The sequence below is a fragment of the Oncorhynchus kisutch genome, unplaced genomic scaffold, assembly GCF_002021735.2.
Source record: "Oncorhynchus kisutch isolate 150728-3 unplaced genomic scaffold, Okis_V2 scaffold1617, whole genome shotgun sequence".
In the NCBI taxonomy this organism is placed as follows: Eukaryota; Metazoa; Chordata; class Actinopteri; order Salmoniformes; family Salmonidae; genus Oncorhynchus; species Oncorhynchus kisutch.
The window spans coordinates 1-16,477 of NW_022263562.1; the positions used below are offsets into that span (position 1 = coordinate 1).

At 45.1% G+C, this 16,477-nt stretch overlaps 1 protein-coding gene and 1 pseudogene across 6 annotated transcripts; both read left to right on the top strand.

Moving 5' to 3' along the window:
- The first annotated feature begins 351 nt into the window (after nucleotides 1-351).
- On the top strand, nucleotides 352-3,657 carry LOC116366965 (inactive dual specificity phosphatase 27-like; annotated as a pseudogene).
- Nucleotides 3,658-4,321: 664 nt separating this feature from the next.
- LOC109883458 (POU domain, class 2, transcription factor 1) lies at nucleotides 4,322-16,473 on the top strand. Of its 6 annotated transcripts, none has more exons than XM_031818773.1 (13): nucleotides 4,322-4,462; nucleotides 7,469-7,531; nucleotides 7,811-7,893; nucleotides 8,523-8,714; nucleotides 8,801-8,927; nucleotides 9,000-9,088; nucleotides 9,211-9,387; nucleotides 9,687-9,828; nucleotides 9,968-10,122; nucleotides 10,300-10,546; nucleotides 11,559-11,793; nucleotides 11,892-11,962; nucleotides 12,181-16,473. In XM_031818773.1, exons 1-13 carry the CDS (start codon nucleotides 4,417-4,419, stop codon nucleotides 12,447-12,449), a joined length of 1,896 nt encoding a protein of 631 aa, XP_031674633.1. In that variant the 5' UTR covers nucleotides 4,322-4,416; the 3' UTR covers nucleotides 12,450-16,473. The 6 variants fall into 6 exon arrangements, with proteins under 6 accessions (XP_031674633.1, XP_031674639.1, XP_031674636.1 ...); XM_031818779.1 differs by having other exon boundaries at nucleotides 4,323-4,462; nucleotides 8,801-8,909; nucleotides 11,892-11,950; XM_031818776.1 differs by having other exon boundaries at nucleotides 4,324-4,462; nucleotides 8,801-8,909.
- Nucleotides 16,474-16,477: the final 4 nt, after the last annotated feature.

The window sequence follows — 16,477 nt, forward strand, 5'->3', positions numbered from 1 at the left end:
GTTATCATATCATGGGTTATGATGTCAGAGTTTTATAAATGGGGGTACAGTGTTTAAGAGTGATACAGTCACAACTGGAAGGGAATACGCCCTCTGCTGTTTATAGAGTGTCCTTGCAGAGCAGACGTCATGCTGGCTCTACCTGCACATAAATGTATTAGCCTCCTACAGCTACAGCTGTTATTATCAACTGGTACCTAATACTTTCAGATTCATGAATCAGTATTGTCATTGCTTATCCCTTACGTTGCAAATGTATCTTTAATTAACTACATATAAACCCTGGAAAATAGTTATTTCTTATGTCAAGTGTAACCAATGGGAAGTGTGTTTTGTCTTCTTCTCCTGCAGGTAAGGTCCTGGTGTCCTCTATGATGGGCGAGAGCCGCTCCGCTGTGCTGGTGGCTGCCTACTCATGATTTTCCAACACATGACCATCATGGAGGCACTGACCACTCTGAGGAAGAAGCGACCCATCAACCCCAACGAGGGCTTCCTAAACAGCTGCGTCAGCTCAACGAGACGCTACTAGAGGAGCGTGATGACGATGATGACGACACCCTCAGCCAATGCTCCGTCATCGACGCTCACACTCGCGCCCACCTGTTTGACGACGAAGAGAGCATGATGGGCGTGAAGGCCCACTCCATCATGATGGAGGAGGAGGAGGACAGCCAAAGCGTGATGAGTAGCGTGGCCTCGTCTGCCGCAGCCGCCGCCCTCAGAGACGGTGTTTTTGGAGGGCTGCGGATGGGCCTGGAACGGGCAGAGACGACAGAGGGCCTGGCCCTGCCTGGAAAAGACGCTGGCGACGGTGGGGAGGATACAGAGGATGGGGATGAAGATGGCATGAGCATGATCCGCGAGTGGCAGAGGAGGAACGAGAAGTACCAGAGCGAGGAGTGGTGGGAGCAACAGCTGATGAGTGAGGCTGGGGACGAGGAGTCTCTCCTGGGGGGCATGAGGGGTCCTGGGGCAACAGAAGACCTGGAGAGCGTGACCAGTGAGGACGTCCAGGCCATGAAAGAGCGCCTGAAGCGGCGCCCGCGGCACTCCCCCTCAGAGTCAGTGTCCACGGCCAGTTGTAGCAGCTACTCTGACCTGTGGAAGCAGCGTCTGAAGGAGATCGAGGAGCAGGCGGCAGCGCGCTACCGCAAGAAGGACGACGACAACAACAGTGAGAGCACAGCGATGGAGGGGATACAAAATAAGACAATCAAGGACGACGTGGAGAGCGTGCTCTCGGACACCAGCTCCATGTACAACTTCTGCAAGAGGAACAAGGAGAACCTAACTCCCCTGGAGCGCTGGAGGGTGAAGAGGATCCAGTTTGGCTGGAATAAAAATGACGAAGGGAGGGATGGGGAGAAAAGAGCCGGGGGTGTATGGGGCAGTGGGGAGCAGGGAGATGGCGATGCTGAGGCCCGCACTCCGGCACTGGAGGACATCAACCTGACAGCCTACCAGACCTGGAAGATGAAACAGGCGAAGCGGCTTGGAGAGGACAACAAGGCAACAAAAGATGACATTGTGGAGATGAGCCGTGGCGAGGACTCGGCCACAGCCAAGAGGAGACAGAGGCGGGAGGAGCTCCTGGAGCGCTCGCGGAAGACACTGGAGGAGAGTCAGTCCATGTGTGGCTGGGAGACAGAGAGCTCCATGAGCGGAAGCACCCTGCCGCTCTCTGCCTTCTTCGCCCAGCCTGACGGCTCACAAGCCGGACGTGTTGCCAATGATGACAACATGTCCATGCTGAGTGGCAGGTCTTCTGTATCCCAAGCCCGCAGCACCAGATCTCTGGCCTCTATGGGCTCAGGAATTCCACAGGGCATTCCCCAAGTCCCCATGATCCCTGTGCCCACAATGCAGGGACCTGGTGGGGAGCCCATGGTCGACCTGTCCAGCATTCAGAACTGGATCGCCAATGTGGTTGTCCGAGACCCTCATCCAGAAGGAGCGTGAGATGAGCCTCCCCCCGTCCCAGGCTGGATCGGTGCTAAGTTTCGGTGGGTCATCTAGTGTGGTAGGGCCAGCAAGACGTGGCTTGGACGATGACAAGGCTTCTATGCTGAGTGGAGCATCCTATTCGAGCTCGCTGGCTCATCACGGTGTCAGTGCTGGCAGGGCCGAGTCTGTGCTCTCTGGTAGAAGTGCTGCTTCTTCTACCAGTAATCTCTCCAGCATCTCCGGTCTGGGCTCCCGCAGGAGCAAGATCACCACCACCAGCGTGCCCCTCTACAGCCTTTTTGCCGACCAGGTCAACCTACAGAAGCTGGACTCCATGGACAAGCAGATGCAGTCGGAGATGAGGAACAAGATGGCCTGCTACGGGGTGAAGAAGATCGTCGAAGATAACAAGCGCAGCACACTCTACAAGAAGAAGAAGCCCAAGGACGAGGGCGAAGAGGAGGAAGAGAAGGAGGATGACTATTTAACGGGAAAGATAAAGACGTCTCTCCCACCTGCACCAGAGAAAAAGAAAGCACCTACGCGAAGCTATGGCCTTTCGGGCTGCCTAAATCTCTCCACCGCTCTGGAGAAAGAAAAGAACACCAGTGTTGATGATTGGCTAACCAACGTCATGCCTCCTTCAAGGAAACCAGCGTCCTATAGTGCAGAAGACGAGACTGATCCAGGGCCATCTGCCTCCGTGTATAACTTCGGAGGTCGGAGGGACTCGTCTGAGGAGGAAGAAGAAGAGGAGGAGTATGAAGTCGCATCCAGATATCGCTCCAGATTCCAGGCAGACACAGAGTCACGTGTACTTGGCAAATTCTCTTCCAACAGCGTGGATTCCAGCAGCTACAGGACTAGAAGATCCTACACAGCCACTGAGGAAGAGGAGGAAGAAGAGGAGAGTTATACATCGAAGAGGAAGTTTACTCATCACTCACAATATGAGAGTGGAGGGGAGGCGGAGGGGAGGATAGAAAGGAAGGAAGAAAAGGAAGAGGAAGAAGATGTCGACAGATTCCTCAGCGAGCTTAGGCAGAGGTCTCGGGCTCGGGCTGAGGCAGAAATGCAGGATGATGACATCGTTGCAGCTTGGAGAGCACAACAAGAATCAAAGTCAAATGGTTACAGAAGCAGTGACTCTTAACCAATCAAAGACAGTGTCACACTTATAGTATGAAAGAAACTCAATCCAATGTTAATATGTTTCTTCAGCTAATAAATTAAAATTGCACACTTGCCTACACAAGCCACCTTTCTTAGAACATCGCTTGTGGTCTTTTTATTTTCAGAAGTGGGGTGACCTTTATAATTCTATAGGTAGTTGTTATAGATCATTCTGACATGTAAATACTCATCTAAATCAAATATCTAAGCTTTATTATAATGGAAAAGGGAAAATGTGCAATTTGCTTTCTAAACTCAAACGAGTTTATTTCTCATAGTCAATTCTATAATCAAATGGACGCAAAATATGAATATTTAAATATTGCCTCAGCCTAACTGCATTGCTTGTGCAGTGCAAGTAGAGTAACACACGTCTGCTGTTTGTTGCATTGATTGTAAAATGCAACAACTAACCTACAAAACAATCTAAACTAGATTACTGTTCAAGACAAAAAATATTTATGCTGTACAATTTTTGGAGCACAAACGCAATCCATTTCTAAGCATTTATAATTGCAATAAATGTTCAAGCAATTATCTGGTTGTTTTATTTTTTATCTCATTCCTCATGCCTAAGGACACTGACCTGGATTCTTGTTGATCACATCTTTAACGAAAACATGAGACAGAGTAGAAGAATAGAAAACAGAATACAAGGAATTATGATAATCAAATCGCATAGCACTTAACATTGTAAGGGGAACTCAACATATTCATCTCTACTGAACTGGGTGCTTTTTATCACAATATTTTACCCCATACATACTATCTACTTGTTAAATTATGGATAGAAGACTACAGCAAGACACACTTTGACAAGGCAGTCAATATCCTATTGAGCGTCTGTCTAGCCCTACAAGTATGGGCATGTACTGTATGCACTCGCACAGTTCAAGCCAGAAGACATACACGCGCGCAAATAACATAGTCAATGCTACTATTCCACTTTGCGAAAGAAAAACGTAATTACTACTCTCTGCCATGGTTTATTTTTAGTGGTGTTATTGTCTCAATTGATGCCAGGTGAGTGTTAGGTTAGTGACTAGATGCACATGCTAGACGGGCAAAGTTTAAGTATATGCAGAACTGATCTAGAACAGACGATATCTGTTCTAAAACGAATTGTAGGATTATGTTAGGGTTGGTGGTTAGTCGGGTCTAAGTGTTTAAAATCGTGTTTGAGGTTTTTGAAGCGCTGTAGGCCTACTTCCGTCGGTTCTAGCGTGGTCAAATAGTGACGACCTGGGTGGGAGGGCTTCTATAGTTGACTGAATGCATTTGTTTTAAATATTCAATATGGCTGACGGAGGAGTAATGAGCCAATATGAAAGTTCAGGACCAGGTAATCATTACTACATTTTACATATTCATTTGAAGATTATATTTGATTAGGTCTGACTCCGTGATAAATAAACGAAAAGACCAGCACCATATGGTTGCTCTAGTTTACAATCTTACCCGGCGCGTGTAGGAGGAAAAAATCTGACCAGGATTGTTGTTGTCGTTCGAGGAGAAGACATTCCCTCCTTTGTGTGGTGCGCGTTCCATATTCATAGCCAAAAGTCACAGCGATTTAACATATTTTATCTGTAATCCGCAACGCTGTTGAGTTGTTTGCTCTAGCTATTTAACTCCTTTAAAAAAAAATTGTAATGGAACATGGCTACAGAAAAAAAGGCAATAGTTAACGAGCTAGCTTCGCTTGCATGGACACTAGCTAGCAAATAGCTAGTGTTACTTCGTGCTAACTAGCAGCTAGCTACATTTTGCATATTCATTTATCTCAGAAGTATGTTCAGAATTATTTTGAAAGAATCTAGCGAGGATTTGATACAACAATTGCAGTAAATCTAATAATAGTAAATCTATTATTTGCAATGCAGTTGGGGGGGAGGGGGTTACCGCTAGGAGGAGATCACTTATTTTCATTATTAGCTGGCTACAGTAACTTGACTGTAGCAATGAACACAGTCAACGTTATGGGTACTGTATCAATGAGATCGCTCCAACGAAAAACTCCATGGAAACGTTGACCTCTTTATAGCGTAGTTCTCCTAACTTCTCTTCGACATTTGAACGAAAACTTTTTGATAGAATGTTAAAGTGTGGAGTGGAGTTTGCCACCACGTTTGTAACTGGTTACAGGCAAGTACCTGTTCCAGGCCAAGGTCACAGACTAGCTATCAGGTTGAATACGTTTTGTGCAAAGAGGGCTACTGTTCCCAACTGGTTTGCTAGTGAAGGCAGACTGAAATTGAAATGACCAAGTTTGTCATTGTTTGTGTCTTCCCCGCTAGGCCTACAGGCATGCCAGTGGAATAACTTTTATAGTTGTACTAGCTCAGCCTGTTTTCTGAAGAGTAAATGTGACACCGTTGGGTAAAGAGACCCCTCCCTAGCCACCCCACGGTGTACTAGAGGTTGATGGAAGAACAAGGTCTTCTGTGGATCTCATGTAGACTACTCATCACATAGGCTATCCATCAGTTAGTCTCTTTGAAAACAATCACATTTTTGACTTAGCCTATTCCTTTAACATTTTTCCTTTTGCTACCGTCTAGTCCTGTAGTTGTCTACCTGAAGGTAAATGACTTCTTATAGAATGTTACGGAGTGTCGTAAAGCCCTGCGTCAAGGCCTCCAATGGTCAGGAGGAATCTTATGCAGTGTTTTTCAGCTCCAATTTGACAGAATATGATCGATGTTTTGCATATTTTGGATGTCTGTTATTTGAATACGCTGAATTTTCATTTTCTCTGCCATCTCCTCTCTCTGCCATCTCTTCTCTGCCCCCTCTCTCCTGTGCGCTCTCTCTCCCTTATCTACTTTGCATTATGCATTTGGGCTTTCAATAACATGAAAGCATAATTCATTGCTAATCTGAAATTCTATTAATTGAATGATTTGCATAATGCATTGTGTGCCAATTAGGTTTATGGAACTCAAGGCTCTTATCCACAACTGTCTGCTGAAGCTCAAACATTTTCAGTGTAGGCCTACAGCCATCAGTCTCGTATACAAATTCAATGTCATATATGTTTTGTTTTGGAGATTTGCCATTGAAGAGAAGGCCATGATAAGGGTTTGCGTAGTCCTACACTCACTCACGCCTTCATGTCTTGGATTTGGAAACAAAGTTTACTATCAGTTTGCTATCAAATGGCAAAGTGGGGCCTACACCTTGGAAGTAATTTATCCCCCTCGCCCTCAAATTATAAGAGTTGCGAGGGAGAGAGTGCGCACAAGAGTGAACTTATTTGGCACATGCCACGTACTCCTTAAAAGCTATCCAATTAATATGCAAATTAGCTAATAAATATTTATAGAGATTTTTTGAATTATGCAGAAAGCTTTCGGAGCTCTGTGTGAAATGAATTGCTCTCCGCAACTTCAAAGCAGGCGCCTTGGCTTAATGAGAAACGGGGGGCTGGATTTGCATACGGCTCTAATCAGCTGAATACTGATTACGCTGCTTCGTTATGGGCGCTACGCTGCCAGCTGCACTCTTTGTTTCTGTTCCATTCCACCGGGAGGGAGAGAGCGAGAGAGAAAATGAGGAGAAAAAGACAGGAGGACTGTTTTGCCACACTCTTGTTGATTTGTTTCAGTGAGAGAGGCGGTATGCTGAGCAGCTAGTTGTTACAGTGAGAGAGGCGGTGTGCTGAGCAGCTAGTTGTTACAGTGAGAGAGGCGGTGTGCTGAGCAGCTAGTTGTTACAGTGAGAGAGGCGGTGTGCTGAGCAGCTAGTTGTTACAGTGAGAGAGGCGGTGTGCCGAGCAGCTAGTTGTTACAGTGAGAGAGGCAGTGTGCTGAGCAGCTAGTTGTTTCAGTGAGAGAGGCGGTGTGCTGAGCGGCTAGTTGTTACAGTGAGCGAGAGAGAACACTAGACGGATCTCCTGTTGTGTTCTGTTTAACACACCTGGCTGTGCCAGTCTTCTGGGTTCTGATTGCTCCTGGTCAGTGGGCCCAACTGAGCGGGGTCAGTGCCAGCTGGCCTGGATGGCACGCCAGTGATGCCACAGACTGTGGACTCTGCAATAGCCGGTGAGCAGAGCAGTGTGAGAGATCTGTTCCAATATCCACACTAACATACCACATACCACTTGAATGAAGCAATGTTTTGGTTTGGATACAGTGCTATTCAATTGGTATGCTAGTAGTATGGGTATTGGACCGCGTGTCATGACAATAGAGTATTCCAGAACACCTGTGATGGTTTGTGGAATTCTACACTTGTTGATCCTTTGAATTTGCCATTTTCTTTTGTCTTCTGAAGGAATAAGTTGAATTGTCATGTGCTGTTTCCGAGCCGTCTGGTTTACAAGCTTCTATTTTCCTCTCTGTTTCAGACTCGATAATCAACCTGTCAGTGTCCAGTAAAAGCACCATGGAGAACGGGGACATAGTCAAAGGTGAGTTTCTACAGCATTTCTTTGACTACAGCTAGAGCCTTTAGTATGTCATGGAATATGTGTTTCTTGGAATGAGCATAGCCGTCTTTATATATTATGGCCTGTTTCATTTCACAGAAAATGTAGTCCTGAACTGACTTGAGGTTTGATGCTGTTGTCCTCGGTGCTGTACTGTGGTAACAGAGTAGTAACAACTTTGAGTCTGTATATTTGGTCCAATGTAAAGATGTATGTTGGAGGATTTTGACTGTGTTGTTCTGACTGACCTCCCGTCTCTAGGCGTGCTGACCAATGGCCGGGACTCTCAGAAGCAGACTGTCATGTCCCTCACCAACGCACAGTCACAGGCTCTGCTGCAACAGGTAACACACACACTCCCACGCATTACTCATATTCTTCTTCTTATTTTTTAACAAAAGCCAGAAATGCTAATTTGCATACTTTTAGTCTCTAATACTCTACAAGCCATCAGTCAGTTAGCTCCATAGCCAACATGATGCTAACACCAAGGCAAGACGGATAAGATCCCGTCCCCTTGGTCCATTCATTGCGTCCGGCGTTGCCATGGTGACGCCTTTAGCCCGCTACCCTGGCGCCAGCTTGGAACTAGCCGTTAAAATGGAAGTACAGCAGCCTGCTGCCTGGCATGCCTCCTCTCGCTGAAACAAAAAACCAGCGCGTTGTCTGCTGCATGCTAATTAGCCCACTCCAACTGTCGCTTAGAAACAGGTGGGGGTGAATATGCAAATGTATGCCAATTTACATGTGCCTCATAACCAGTCTTTGATTATAATACTCCCACCTTCTCTCTGCAGTCATATCCCCATAGGTTGCACTGGCTTTTTATAATTTAAAAGTAGTAGGGTTTAAGCCACAGATTAAATCTCTGATACACACCTACACGCCCCCTTTTATCTCTCTTAGTCACACACACACTCTCTCCTTCAATCTCTTCTCTTGTCTCTCTCCCTGTTTGTGTTTGTTTGTGTAGTTGACCTTGTCTCCAGCGCAGCAGCAGCTGTTTCTCCAGCAGGCTCAGGCCCAGCTCCTTGCAGCAGCCGTTCAGCAGCACTCCGCCAGCCAGGCCCAGAACAGCAGCACCACGGGGGCTGCCATCTCTGCCTCCGCAGCCACCCCCATCACCACCCAACTACCACTGTCCCAGCCTATACACATCACTCCTGTAAGAGATCTACTGTAGTGTTATATACTCACTCACACACAGTGACTCATACTTGTCTAACACTGGCTCCTCTCTCTCTCTCTCAGCTCCAGCAGCAGGGCCTGCAGCAGTTTGTGTTGGTCCAGCCAGGTCATTCCATGGCCACCCAGCTACAGCCTCAGTTCTTCATCTCCCAGACTCCACAGGGACAGCCCAGTATGTTTCAGTATCATAGTAAGCTATACACCAGCACTGAAGTAGTTTCATGTTTCAGGACCTTTCACTAAACCATCTCTCATTTGACAGATCTTTTGCAAGCCCAAAATCTTCTCACTCAACTACCTCAGAGCCAAGCCAACCTCCTACAGACTCCAACTATCACAATTGCCCCACAGGTCAGGGGAAACACACTTTTTCACAATAGCCTAATTGTTAGTGGCTGTGGGTTGTTTCAGGATGGGAACACAGACCATGCACATCTCTTCCTCCCTCTATCTTTCTCTCCTATCGCACACAGACGGCCACTCCCACGCGGACCGTAACTGCCACCCCTGGCCAGCTCCTCATCCACAGCCAGACCCCGCCCCCTAAGGGTCTGGGCACGCCCACTCTGGAGGATGCCAATGATCTGGAGGAGCTGGAGATTTTCTCCAAGGCCTTCAAACAGAGGAGGATCAGACTGGGCTTCACACAGGTATGGCCCAGGGACTCTGGACTGGTTTCCGCTGTAATACGCTCATAATAGATTCAATTTTATTTTTTGTGTTTTTGATAAATGATTTAATCCAAAACTGATTTTCTTCCCTCCATTATTTTGCCATAGAAACAATATATGAAAGCGTTCCAGGGATTGCATTTATATTGTACTTGAGCTTTTTTTCCTAAATAATCAGTGCTTCAAACTAAATTTTTAAGGAAGGGAACTCACCCTATATACTACCAACCTGGTTGATGTCAGTCTTACTTTCCCTGCCCCATCTCTTCTCCCTCCAGGGTGACGTGGGGCTGGCCATGGGGAAGCTGTATGGTAATGACTTCAGCCAGACCACCATCTCCCGCTTTGAAGCACTCAACCTGAGCTTCAAGAACATGTGTAAGCTGAAACCGCTGCTGGAGAAGTGGCTCAACGACGCAGGTAGGTCCTCATAAGGGAGGTGTGTGTGTTATTTTTTTAAATGCTGTCATTGTGTACATTTTTATATTTGGGTAGTGTATCTGAGAGTTTTTCTCCCTCTGGGTTTTCTGACCCACTCTCCTTGTCCCCCTGGCTGCAGAGAATGTGAGCTCAGAGTCCAGCCCCAGCCTCAGTCCCCTGGGCTCTGGTCACGGGTCACCCAGCCTGGCGTCTGACCTCAATAGCCGGCGCCGCAAGAAGAGGACCAGCATCGACACCAACATCCGTGTGGCCCTGGAGAAGAGCTTCCTCCAGGTAAGACCTGGTTCTAACAAAGAAGATTGTACCTGTTCAGACGAGATTTAGATGCCTTTTAGAAGAGCTCGACCCAAATAAGGGATGTTTGACTGTAGTCGGGGTGTCTACAGACCACTGCCAGCACTAGGTGTCTACTTTCCCTCACTGAGTCTGGTGCTCTTTGTCCCCTTGCAGCAAAACCAGAAGCCGTCGTCAGACGAGATCTCCCTGATAGCAGACCAGCTGAACATGGAGAAGGAGGTGATCCGGGTGTGGTTCTGTAACCGCCGGCAGAAGGAGAAGAGGATCAACCCTCCCAGCAGCTCAGCTTTCCAGAAGTCCATCTTCTCGTCCCCTACTACTGCCAGCCTGGTGAACACTGTACCCCAGACCACTGTGACTGTCACCCCCTCTCTGCCTGTCACCAGCTTCAGCCTCACAGGTACGTGTGTGTTTTTCTAGTCTTGGGTGTACTCGTCTGATCTTTCCATTGATAGTTTCTGTGATGGCAAAGCCCAAAGAGGGCTTCACCGTCTAGTGGAAGTGTGTCCTCTGCATCTCTATGGGTCCATATACGTGCAGGCTATAACCACAACTGATAGCTGATGTTTGGCTTACATTATATATATGGCTAATTAAGCAGCCCATATAATGTATAGTGCAGCACTTGTAGACTGACACAGGAAGGCAGCGCCACGGATGAAAGGAGAAACTAGTGATCAAAGCCGAGGTAGTAAGTAGAGCGAGCTGCTCGCCTTCCTCTCTCCCACAGTCAAACTGAGCTTTTGAGATATTTTTCATGAAAGTAATGCAAAGTAATATAAACCGTTAATTTTGTTAAATGTAATGAGTAATATTACTCTTTCAAGTAACTAATCCCAACACTGATGGGTAGTAGCAGTTCCGGATTAGTTTATCCAGACTAAGATCGTGGGAATTGCCAGGGACCTCACGATACCATATTATCACCATACTTAGGTGCCGATAGCATATGTATTGCGTTTCTCAATGCATTGCGATTTGATACTATGATTTGTATTGCGATTTCGATGTTCCAAACATGTTGCTCACCATATGTCTGCTGCAGAGGGACGAGGGAGAACTGCTTTTGATCAGTCAGGGAAATAAAAGTGCTGAAAACAAATTGGCTTCCTATTTAAATAGAAGATGGAGAACAAGCATTTCACAACATCTATTAAACACGTGTATGTGAGAAACAAAATTTGATTTGAAGCTATGAAGGAAAAATAGTGCTGGTACAGCAAACTAGCGCAAAAAATATATTATCAAAACGATACAATATGCCGTCAAAAATAATATCCAGACTAACTATTGCTAGTTTTTCCCCCTCATCGCTGAAGGTGAGGCAGACTTGTCTTTTGTCCTGTAGCTATTTATTTGATGCTGATAGTATATTATTTATATGGCGTAATGTTGACCATCCTGTGTTCTAGACAGGACCCTGGTGCCAGCCACCGGCAACACAGCATCCGTCATCTCCAGCACCCCTACAGTCCCCTCTATGTCCCTCACACCCTCCTCCTCCGTGACAACCATGTCACAGCCAGCCGTTACCATGACGCAGGCGGGGCAAATGCTCTACAGCAACGGCGGGGGTCTGGCTGCAATGGCAGCTGCAGCGGCGGGAATCAGCCCGGGTCTCATGCCTTCATCGCAGTTCAACACAGGGTGAGGCTCACACAGACACAAAGTGCTGTTTCCACTCGGTATCTAAGTGAAAAAGATGTGTTGTCCATTATCACATAAGTGACTCATTGCTCCTCCAGGGGGGCCTTACTGAACCTAACTACTGCAGGTTTTGGAGGAGCGCTAGCCACCATCCAAGGTGTGTTGAGTGGCAAGTACACCCTGCTACTATGCACCTTTATATACATACTTAAATATGCATTTAATGTGTTCTTTTCTGGCTTGTTTAAAAGTCACTAGAGCTCTGAAATGCGGTTGTTTTGGTTACAAGAAGGGATGTGGAACCCTTGCTTTCTCTTGTCTTATCAGGGAGAAATGATCCCCAGTCACTATGCTAGTCTAACCTTCCCTCTTCCTCCTTCCTCACAGCTCTGGCCTCCAGCGGGTCCTTCCCCATCACCACCCTGGACGGGAACGGGAACCTGCTATTTGCCAACACCAGCATGTCTGGCTCCGCCCCCAGCATGGTGAACACGCCACTCTTCCTGAACCCCCAGAGCCTGTCCTTATTGGGTAGTAACCCTGTCAGCTTCATCCCTGCCAGTGCCCTCAGCCTGCAACTCACTGCTGGCACCAACACCATCACCACGGCAACCACACCAGTCAACACCATCGTCAGAGCCTCTAAGGCCCAATGAATGAACTCGCGGGGCGGGTCGCTCCCCATTTCTTCCTCTTCATTGGTCGTTATTTAATCTTTGTTCTTTTTGCTACCACCAAAAAGTTGTTGTTGGAAAAATATTCTTAAGATGTTTTCCTCCCTATCTCTGCCACAAGGGGTCCCAACGGTCCTTTCAAAGATTGATTGAGATTTGGCAATAGAATCTCTTTTTCCTCAGAACCGCTTCTAAAACCAAAAATGTGCGTTTGATTTTATTTTGCTGAGTATTGAATGAAACTGACATGGTTTAACTTTCTAGAGAGATTTCATGATGATCTGTGTGTTAGGTTCTCTAATTTTAAGTTTTACTTGAGGGCGTGTTGTACAGGCCTGGACCGTTGACATCAGATTTACAACTAAAGATTAGATTTCTCTGCTTGTTTCTCCATTTTACCTAAAATGTTCTTTGTGCGGTTAGTTGTGTGCTCTGATATTTGCCGTTTGTACATTTTTCAAAACTTTTATTAAAAGTTTTGTTGCTTTAACATGTTTTTCAACATAGTTCCAACTCTTTAAAAAGGATCACTAGGCTGTGAGAGAGCCTGGGTGCAGACTTGCTATGGAAGAGCTTTACTGCAGTCTCTGGGAAGAGTTACAAACAGCGGACTTCATGAGAACTTGGAATGTCCTTTAGCCAACCAACCAAAAAATATTTGTGTACTAGACTTAGCTCTATATTATCATCACCCTAGTGTAATGTAGCATAGGGATTTATCTAATGGACCTCTCCAGAGCGGGAGAGATTAATGCAATATTTTGAAGGGGACTTTCCAAAGACTAACAAAGATGTTTCTCTCTGATATTCTCCTCCCTTATGCCGAGGTCTATAAAAGACAGAGGTAGGATACCAAAAATAGCGTCTGGAGAAGGTAGGGTAAAGTGTCAGTAGTATAGTGGAGTTGCATGGCCCATACTGAATCTGCCTTGGATTACATGAGTTCAAGAAGGTATTTACAAGAGTAATGATCTTGAAGTAATTCTCAGGACAGCCATTTCCCAGTGAGTCACTGCATGTACAAGTTAAAGGAGATTGTCCAGGTCTGGCCTTCTCTTGAGCTTATTCTTTCTCGTAAGACCAATATGCTGCCACTAGAGCCCTGGGTACTGCAATCAGTACTGACTCAACATAATATATTGAAATACCTCAGCAGCAAGAAAACAATTTTATATATATATATATATATAGTCAAGCAAAACTGAAACCATAAATTCTAAGAATGTAGAAATGTTTACCAGTTTTTTTTTGTAGCTTTGCTGTACGTTTGAAACGGTGACGACAGCAGAGAATCATATCTTGATACACAACATGAGCTGACTCCACATGCACTGTAACTGTAGTGTCCAGTACTACTGCTATTATTATGTCATATTCACCCAAATGGTACTTTATTCTTGTCTGATCCTACATACCAAAGCATTAGCGTTTTCATTTTGTAGCTGGTTTGATGGGTAGATTTCTTGGTGTGTGTTTGTTCTGGGGGTTTCCTGCAAAGCCTTATGGGAGATGTAGTTGTATCTCTGCTTGAGTCTTTTTGTTGTGTGTTTGCTCTGCTATATTGAGAAGTTTTTGAAATATGTATCCGAGGGCCATTTTTACTTTACGTCTAGCGCTCGATATTCACATGCAAGTAATATATATACATGAAATATTCCTGTTTTCTATCTGAACTAGTAGGTTCTTGTAATTGAATGTAGTGCATTATCTTTAACATCCTCTGTAGGATAGAAATGTTTAAGTGTGACTCTGGACCAAAGTAAACCACAGGGTGTGGACTGATCTGTTTCTGGCCTGTTGACTTGCAGTTTAATGATTTGATTTGACAATTTAAAATCCATTATTTTTTTGTTTGACCTGGCAACAGATAAAGTCCAAATGCTTGTTTCCATTATGGTCCTCTTGTAACTAAGGAAATGTACTGCGTTCTGTTTTTTACTTTTGTGTTGTGTGCTGTTTTATCAAAAACATGTAAAGCCAGAAGTTTTCACAATGTGTACTTTTCATGCCTGTATGTTTACATCACAAGGGAGAAAATGTTTTATTTTGTGGCCTTAATGGATGGGATATATGGTATCTGCAGACGACTACTTAATGCAGGTTAGAAAACAACCTGTTTATAAAACTTTACTGACATCCTAACTGATGGTTCCAGTCTTGGGGGGGGGGGGGGGGGGGACAGGCTGTCTAGTGCTGGGTTCATCTGGGACTGTTGGGCCTATTCAACACCAGGAGGCAGCATCTCAAAAGAAACCAAAGACATAACGCTCTACCACACACACACTTAGATCAGTGGTGCTGCTGTCCTTTGTAGTCGCTTTACCTGAATGTTGTGCAGTTAGTCATCACATCTCTTACACATTGTCTTAGTTTTATTTGTACGCCAAGTAATGCAGGGGTCGGCAACATATGGTCAGAGGAAAAACACTCCAGGAATCTTTTGAACGTTTAAAACTTTAAATTATAATGGACCTTTTACGTTTTAAAATAACTGCCCTTTTTCTGGCCCCCCAAAAAGTGCAGCCCTCCGCTGAATTTTGAAATCCCGATGTGGCCCTGGAGTCTAAATGATTGCCCTTAACGTCTGCTTGTTTTGTTTCTACGGCAAGTAGAGGGCAGATATTTTCCTCCAGCTGTATTCCAAAGCAAAAATCCTGCTAAATGTTTCATCTACACAAATACCAAAGAATATTCTGGCCGGGATTCAATCGGATCGCAGGGTTATAGGCGTTGTGGCTTTTAAAGGCCATTTCTGATTGAGCTGAACATATGCAGAATTGATCGTGAATGGGACCTCTTTAAAATACGTAATACCTTTATAACCTAGGACCGGATTGAATCCCGGCCTCTGACGGTCTTTCCCACTCTCTTCACGCTTCCCTTTCTACTCCCCTCCCTACAGCGTATTTATACTGTAGCAGACCGATACAGAACCAAGCACTGGCATCCAAAGTGCGGCCTCTGACGGTCTTTCCCACTCTCTTCACGCTTCCTTTCTACTCCCCTCCCTACAGCGTATTTATACTCTAGTAGACCGATACAGAATACATGTATATTATGGTAACTTTCAGGGAAGATATCGTCAAGCAGAAAATGTGTTTTGAAAAGAGCTTAATAGTTTTTTTTCTCATTCAGTATGGATGTCAATGCAGAATGATCTTACGGTTGGTCAAATGTAAGGTATTTCTGTATGTTTTAGGATTCAGTGCCTGTGTATTGTGATTTAATACTTAAAAAATAAAACTTGCCTGCATATCTTTTCCTAACACCCACACAGAGTTAGGTAGGTTACTTTCTAAATGTAATCCGTTACTAGTTATCTGAAATTGTAAACAGTTAACTAACTTAGATTACTCAGTAACAATCGGATTACTTTCCCCTTAAGAGGCATTAGAAGTTGACAAAAATGATCCATCAAACACATTTGTTGTGTCATAGTGGTCTCTGACTTGTGGTCAGACTCGCTCAGGGGAAATAAACGTAAATGCTTTTCAATGCCTAATTTAATGTAATTGATAAAACAGAAAAGGTGTCAATGTAACATTTTTGTAAACCAAGAAGTAATCTAGTTTTTCAAAAGTATAATCTGATTACACAATTTTTTCTGATAACGTAACAGATTACAGTACACCACTCCAAATCTGGTCCCTACTTCCTCCGGTCTCGTTTAGTGAGGTAGGAGTTGTCACACTAACACTAGGTGGTGACACCCATGGTTGTGGCAATGCAAGGTGTGATGTCACTCCTTGGCAGACTACATAGATGATGAACACACCCACTCACCAGTATACTAGCTTACTACTGCTATATCAACTACCATCACGCCACACTGTTGTCAGGGGAACAACGTAGGGAGACTGTAGTGTTTAACTGTAGTGTCCCATCTTGTCGACCTGTTTGTCTGCTGTATTTGGGGGATTACGGTGTTTTTTTACTTACAAAATGTATATGGAAAATCTCTTACTGTAACTTTGTTATAAACATCATTAAAAGTAGTAACATTGTTGCCA

Coding starts and splice junctions, on each gene's coding strand:
- LOC109883458 (XM_031818773.1), top strand. CDS start 4,417: ATGGCTGACGGAGGAGTAATGAGCCAATATGAAAGTTCAGGACCAG. Junction 9,089..9,210: donor CTATCACAATTGCCCCACAG/GTCAGGGGAAAC, acceptor TATCGCACACAG/ACGGCCACTCCCACGCGGAC. Junction 11,963..12,180: donor CATCCAAGGTGTGTTGAGTG/GCAAGTACACCC, acceptor CCTTCCTCACAG/CTCTGGCCTCCAGCGGGTCC.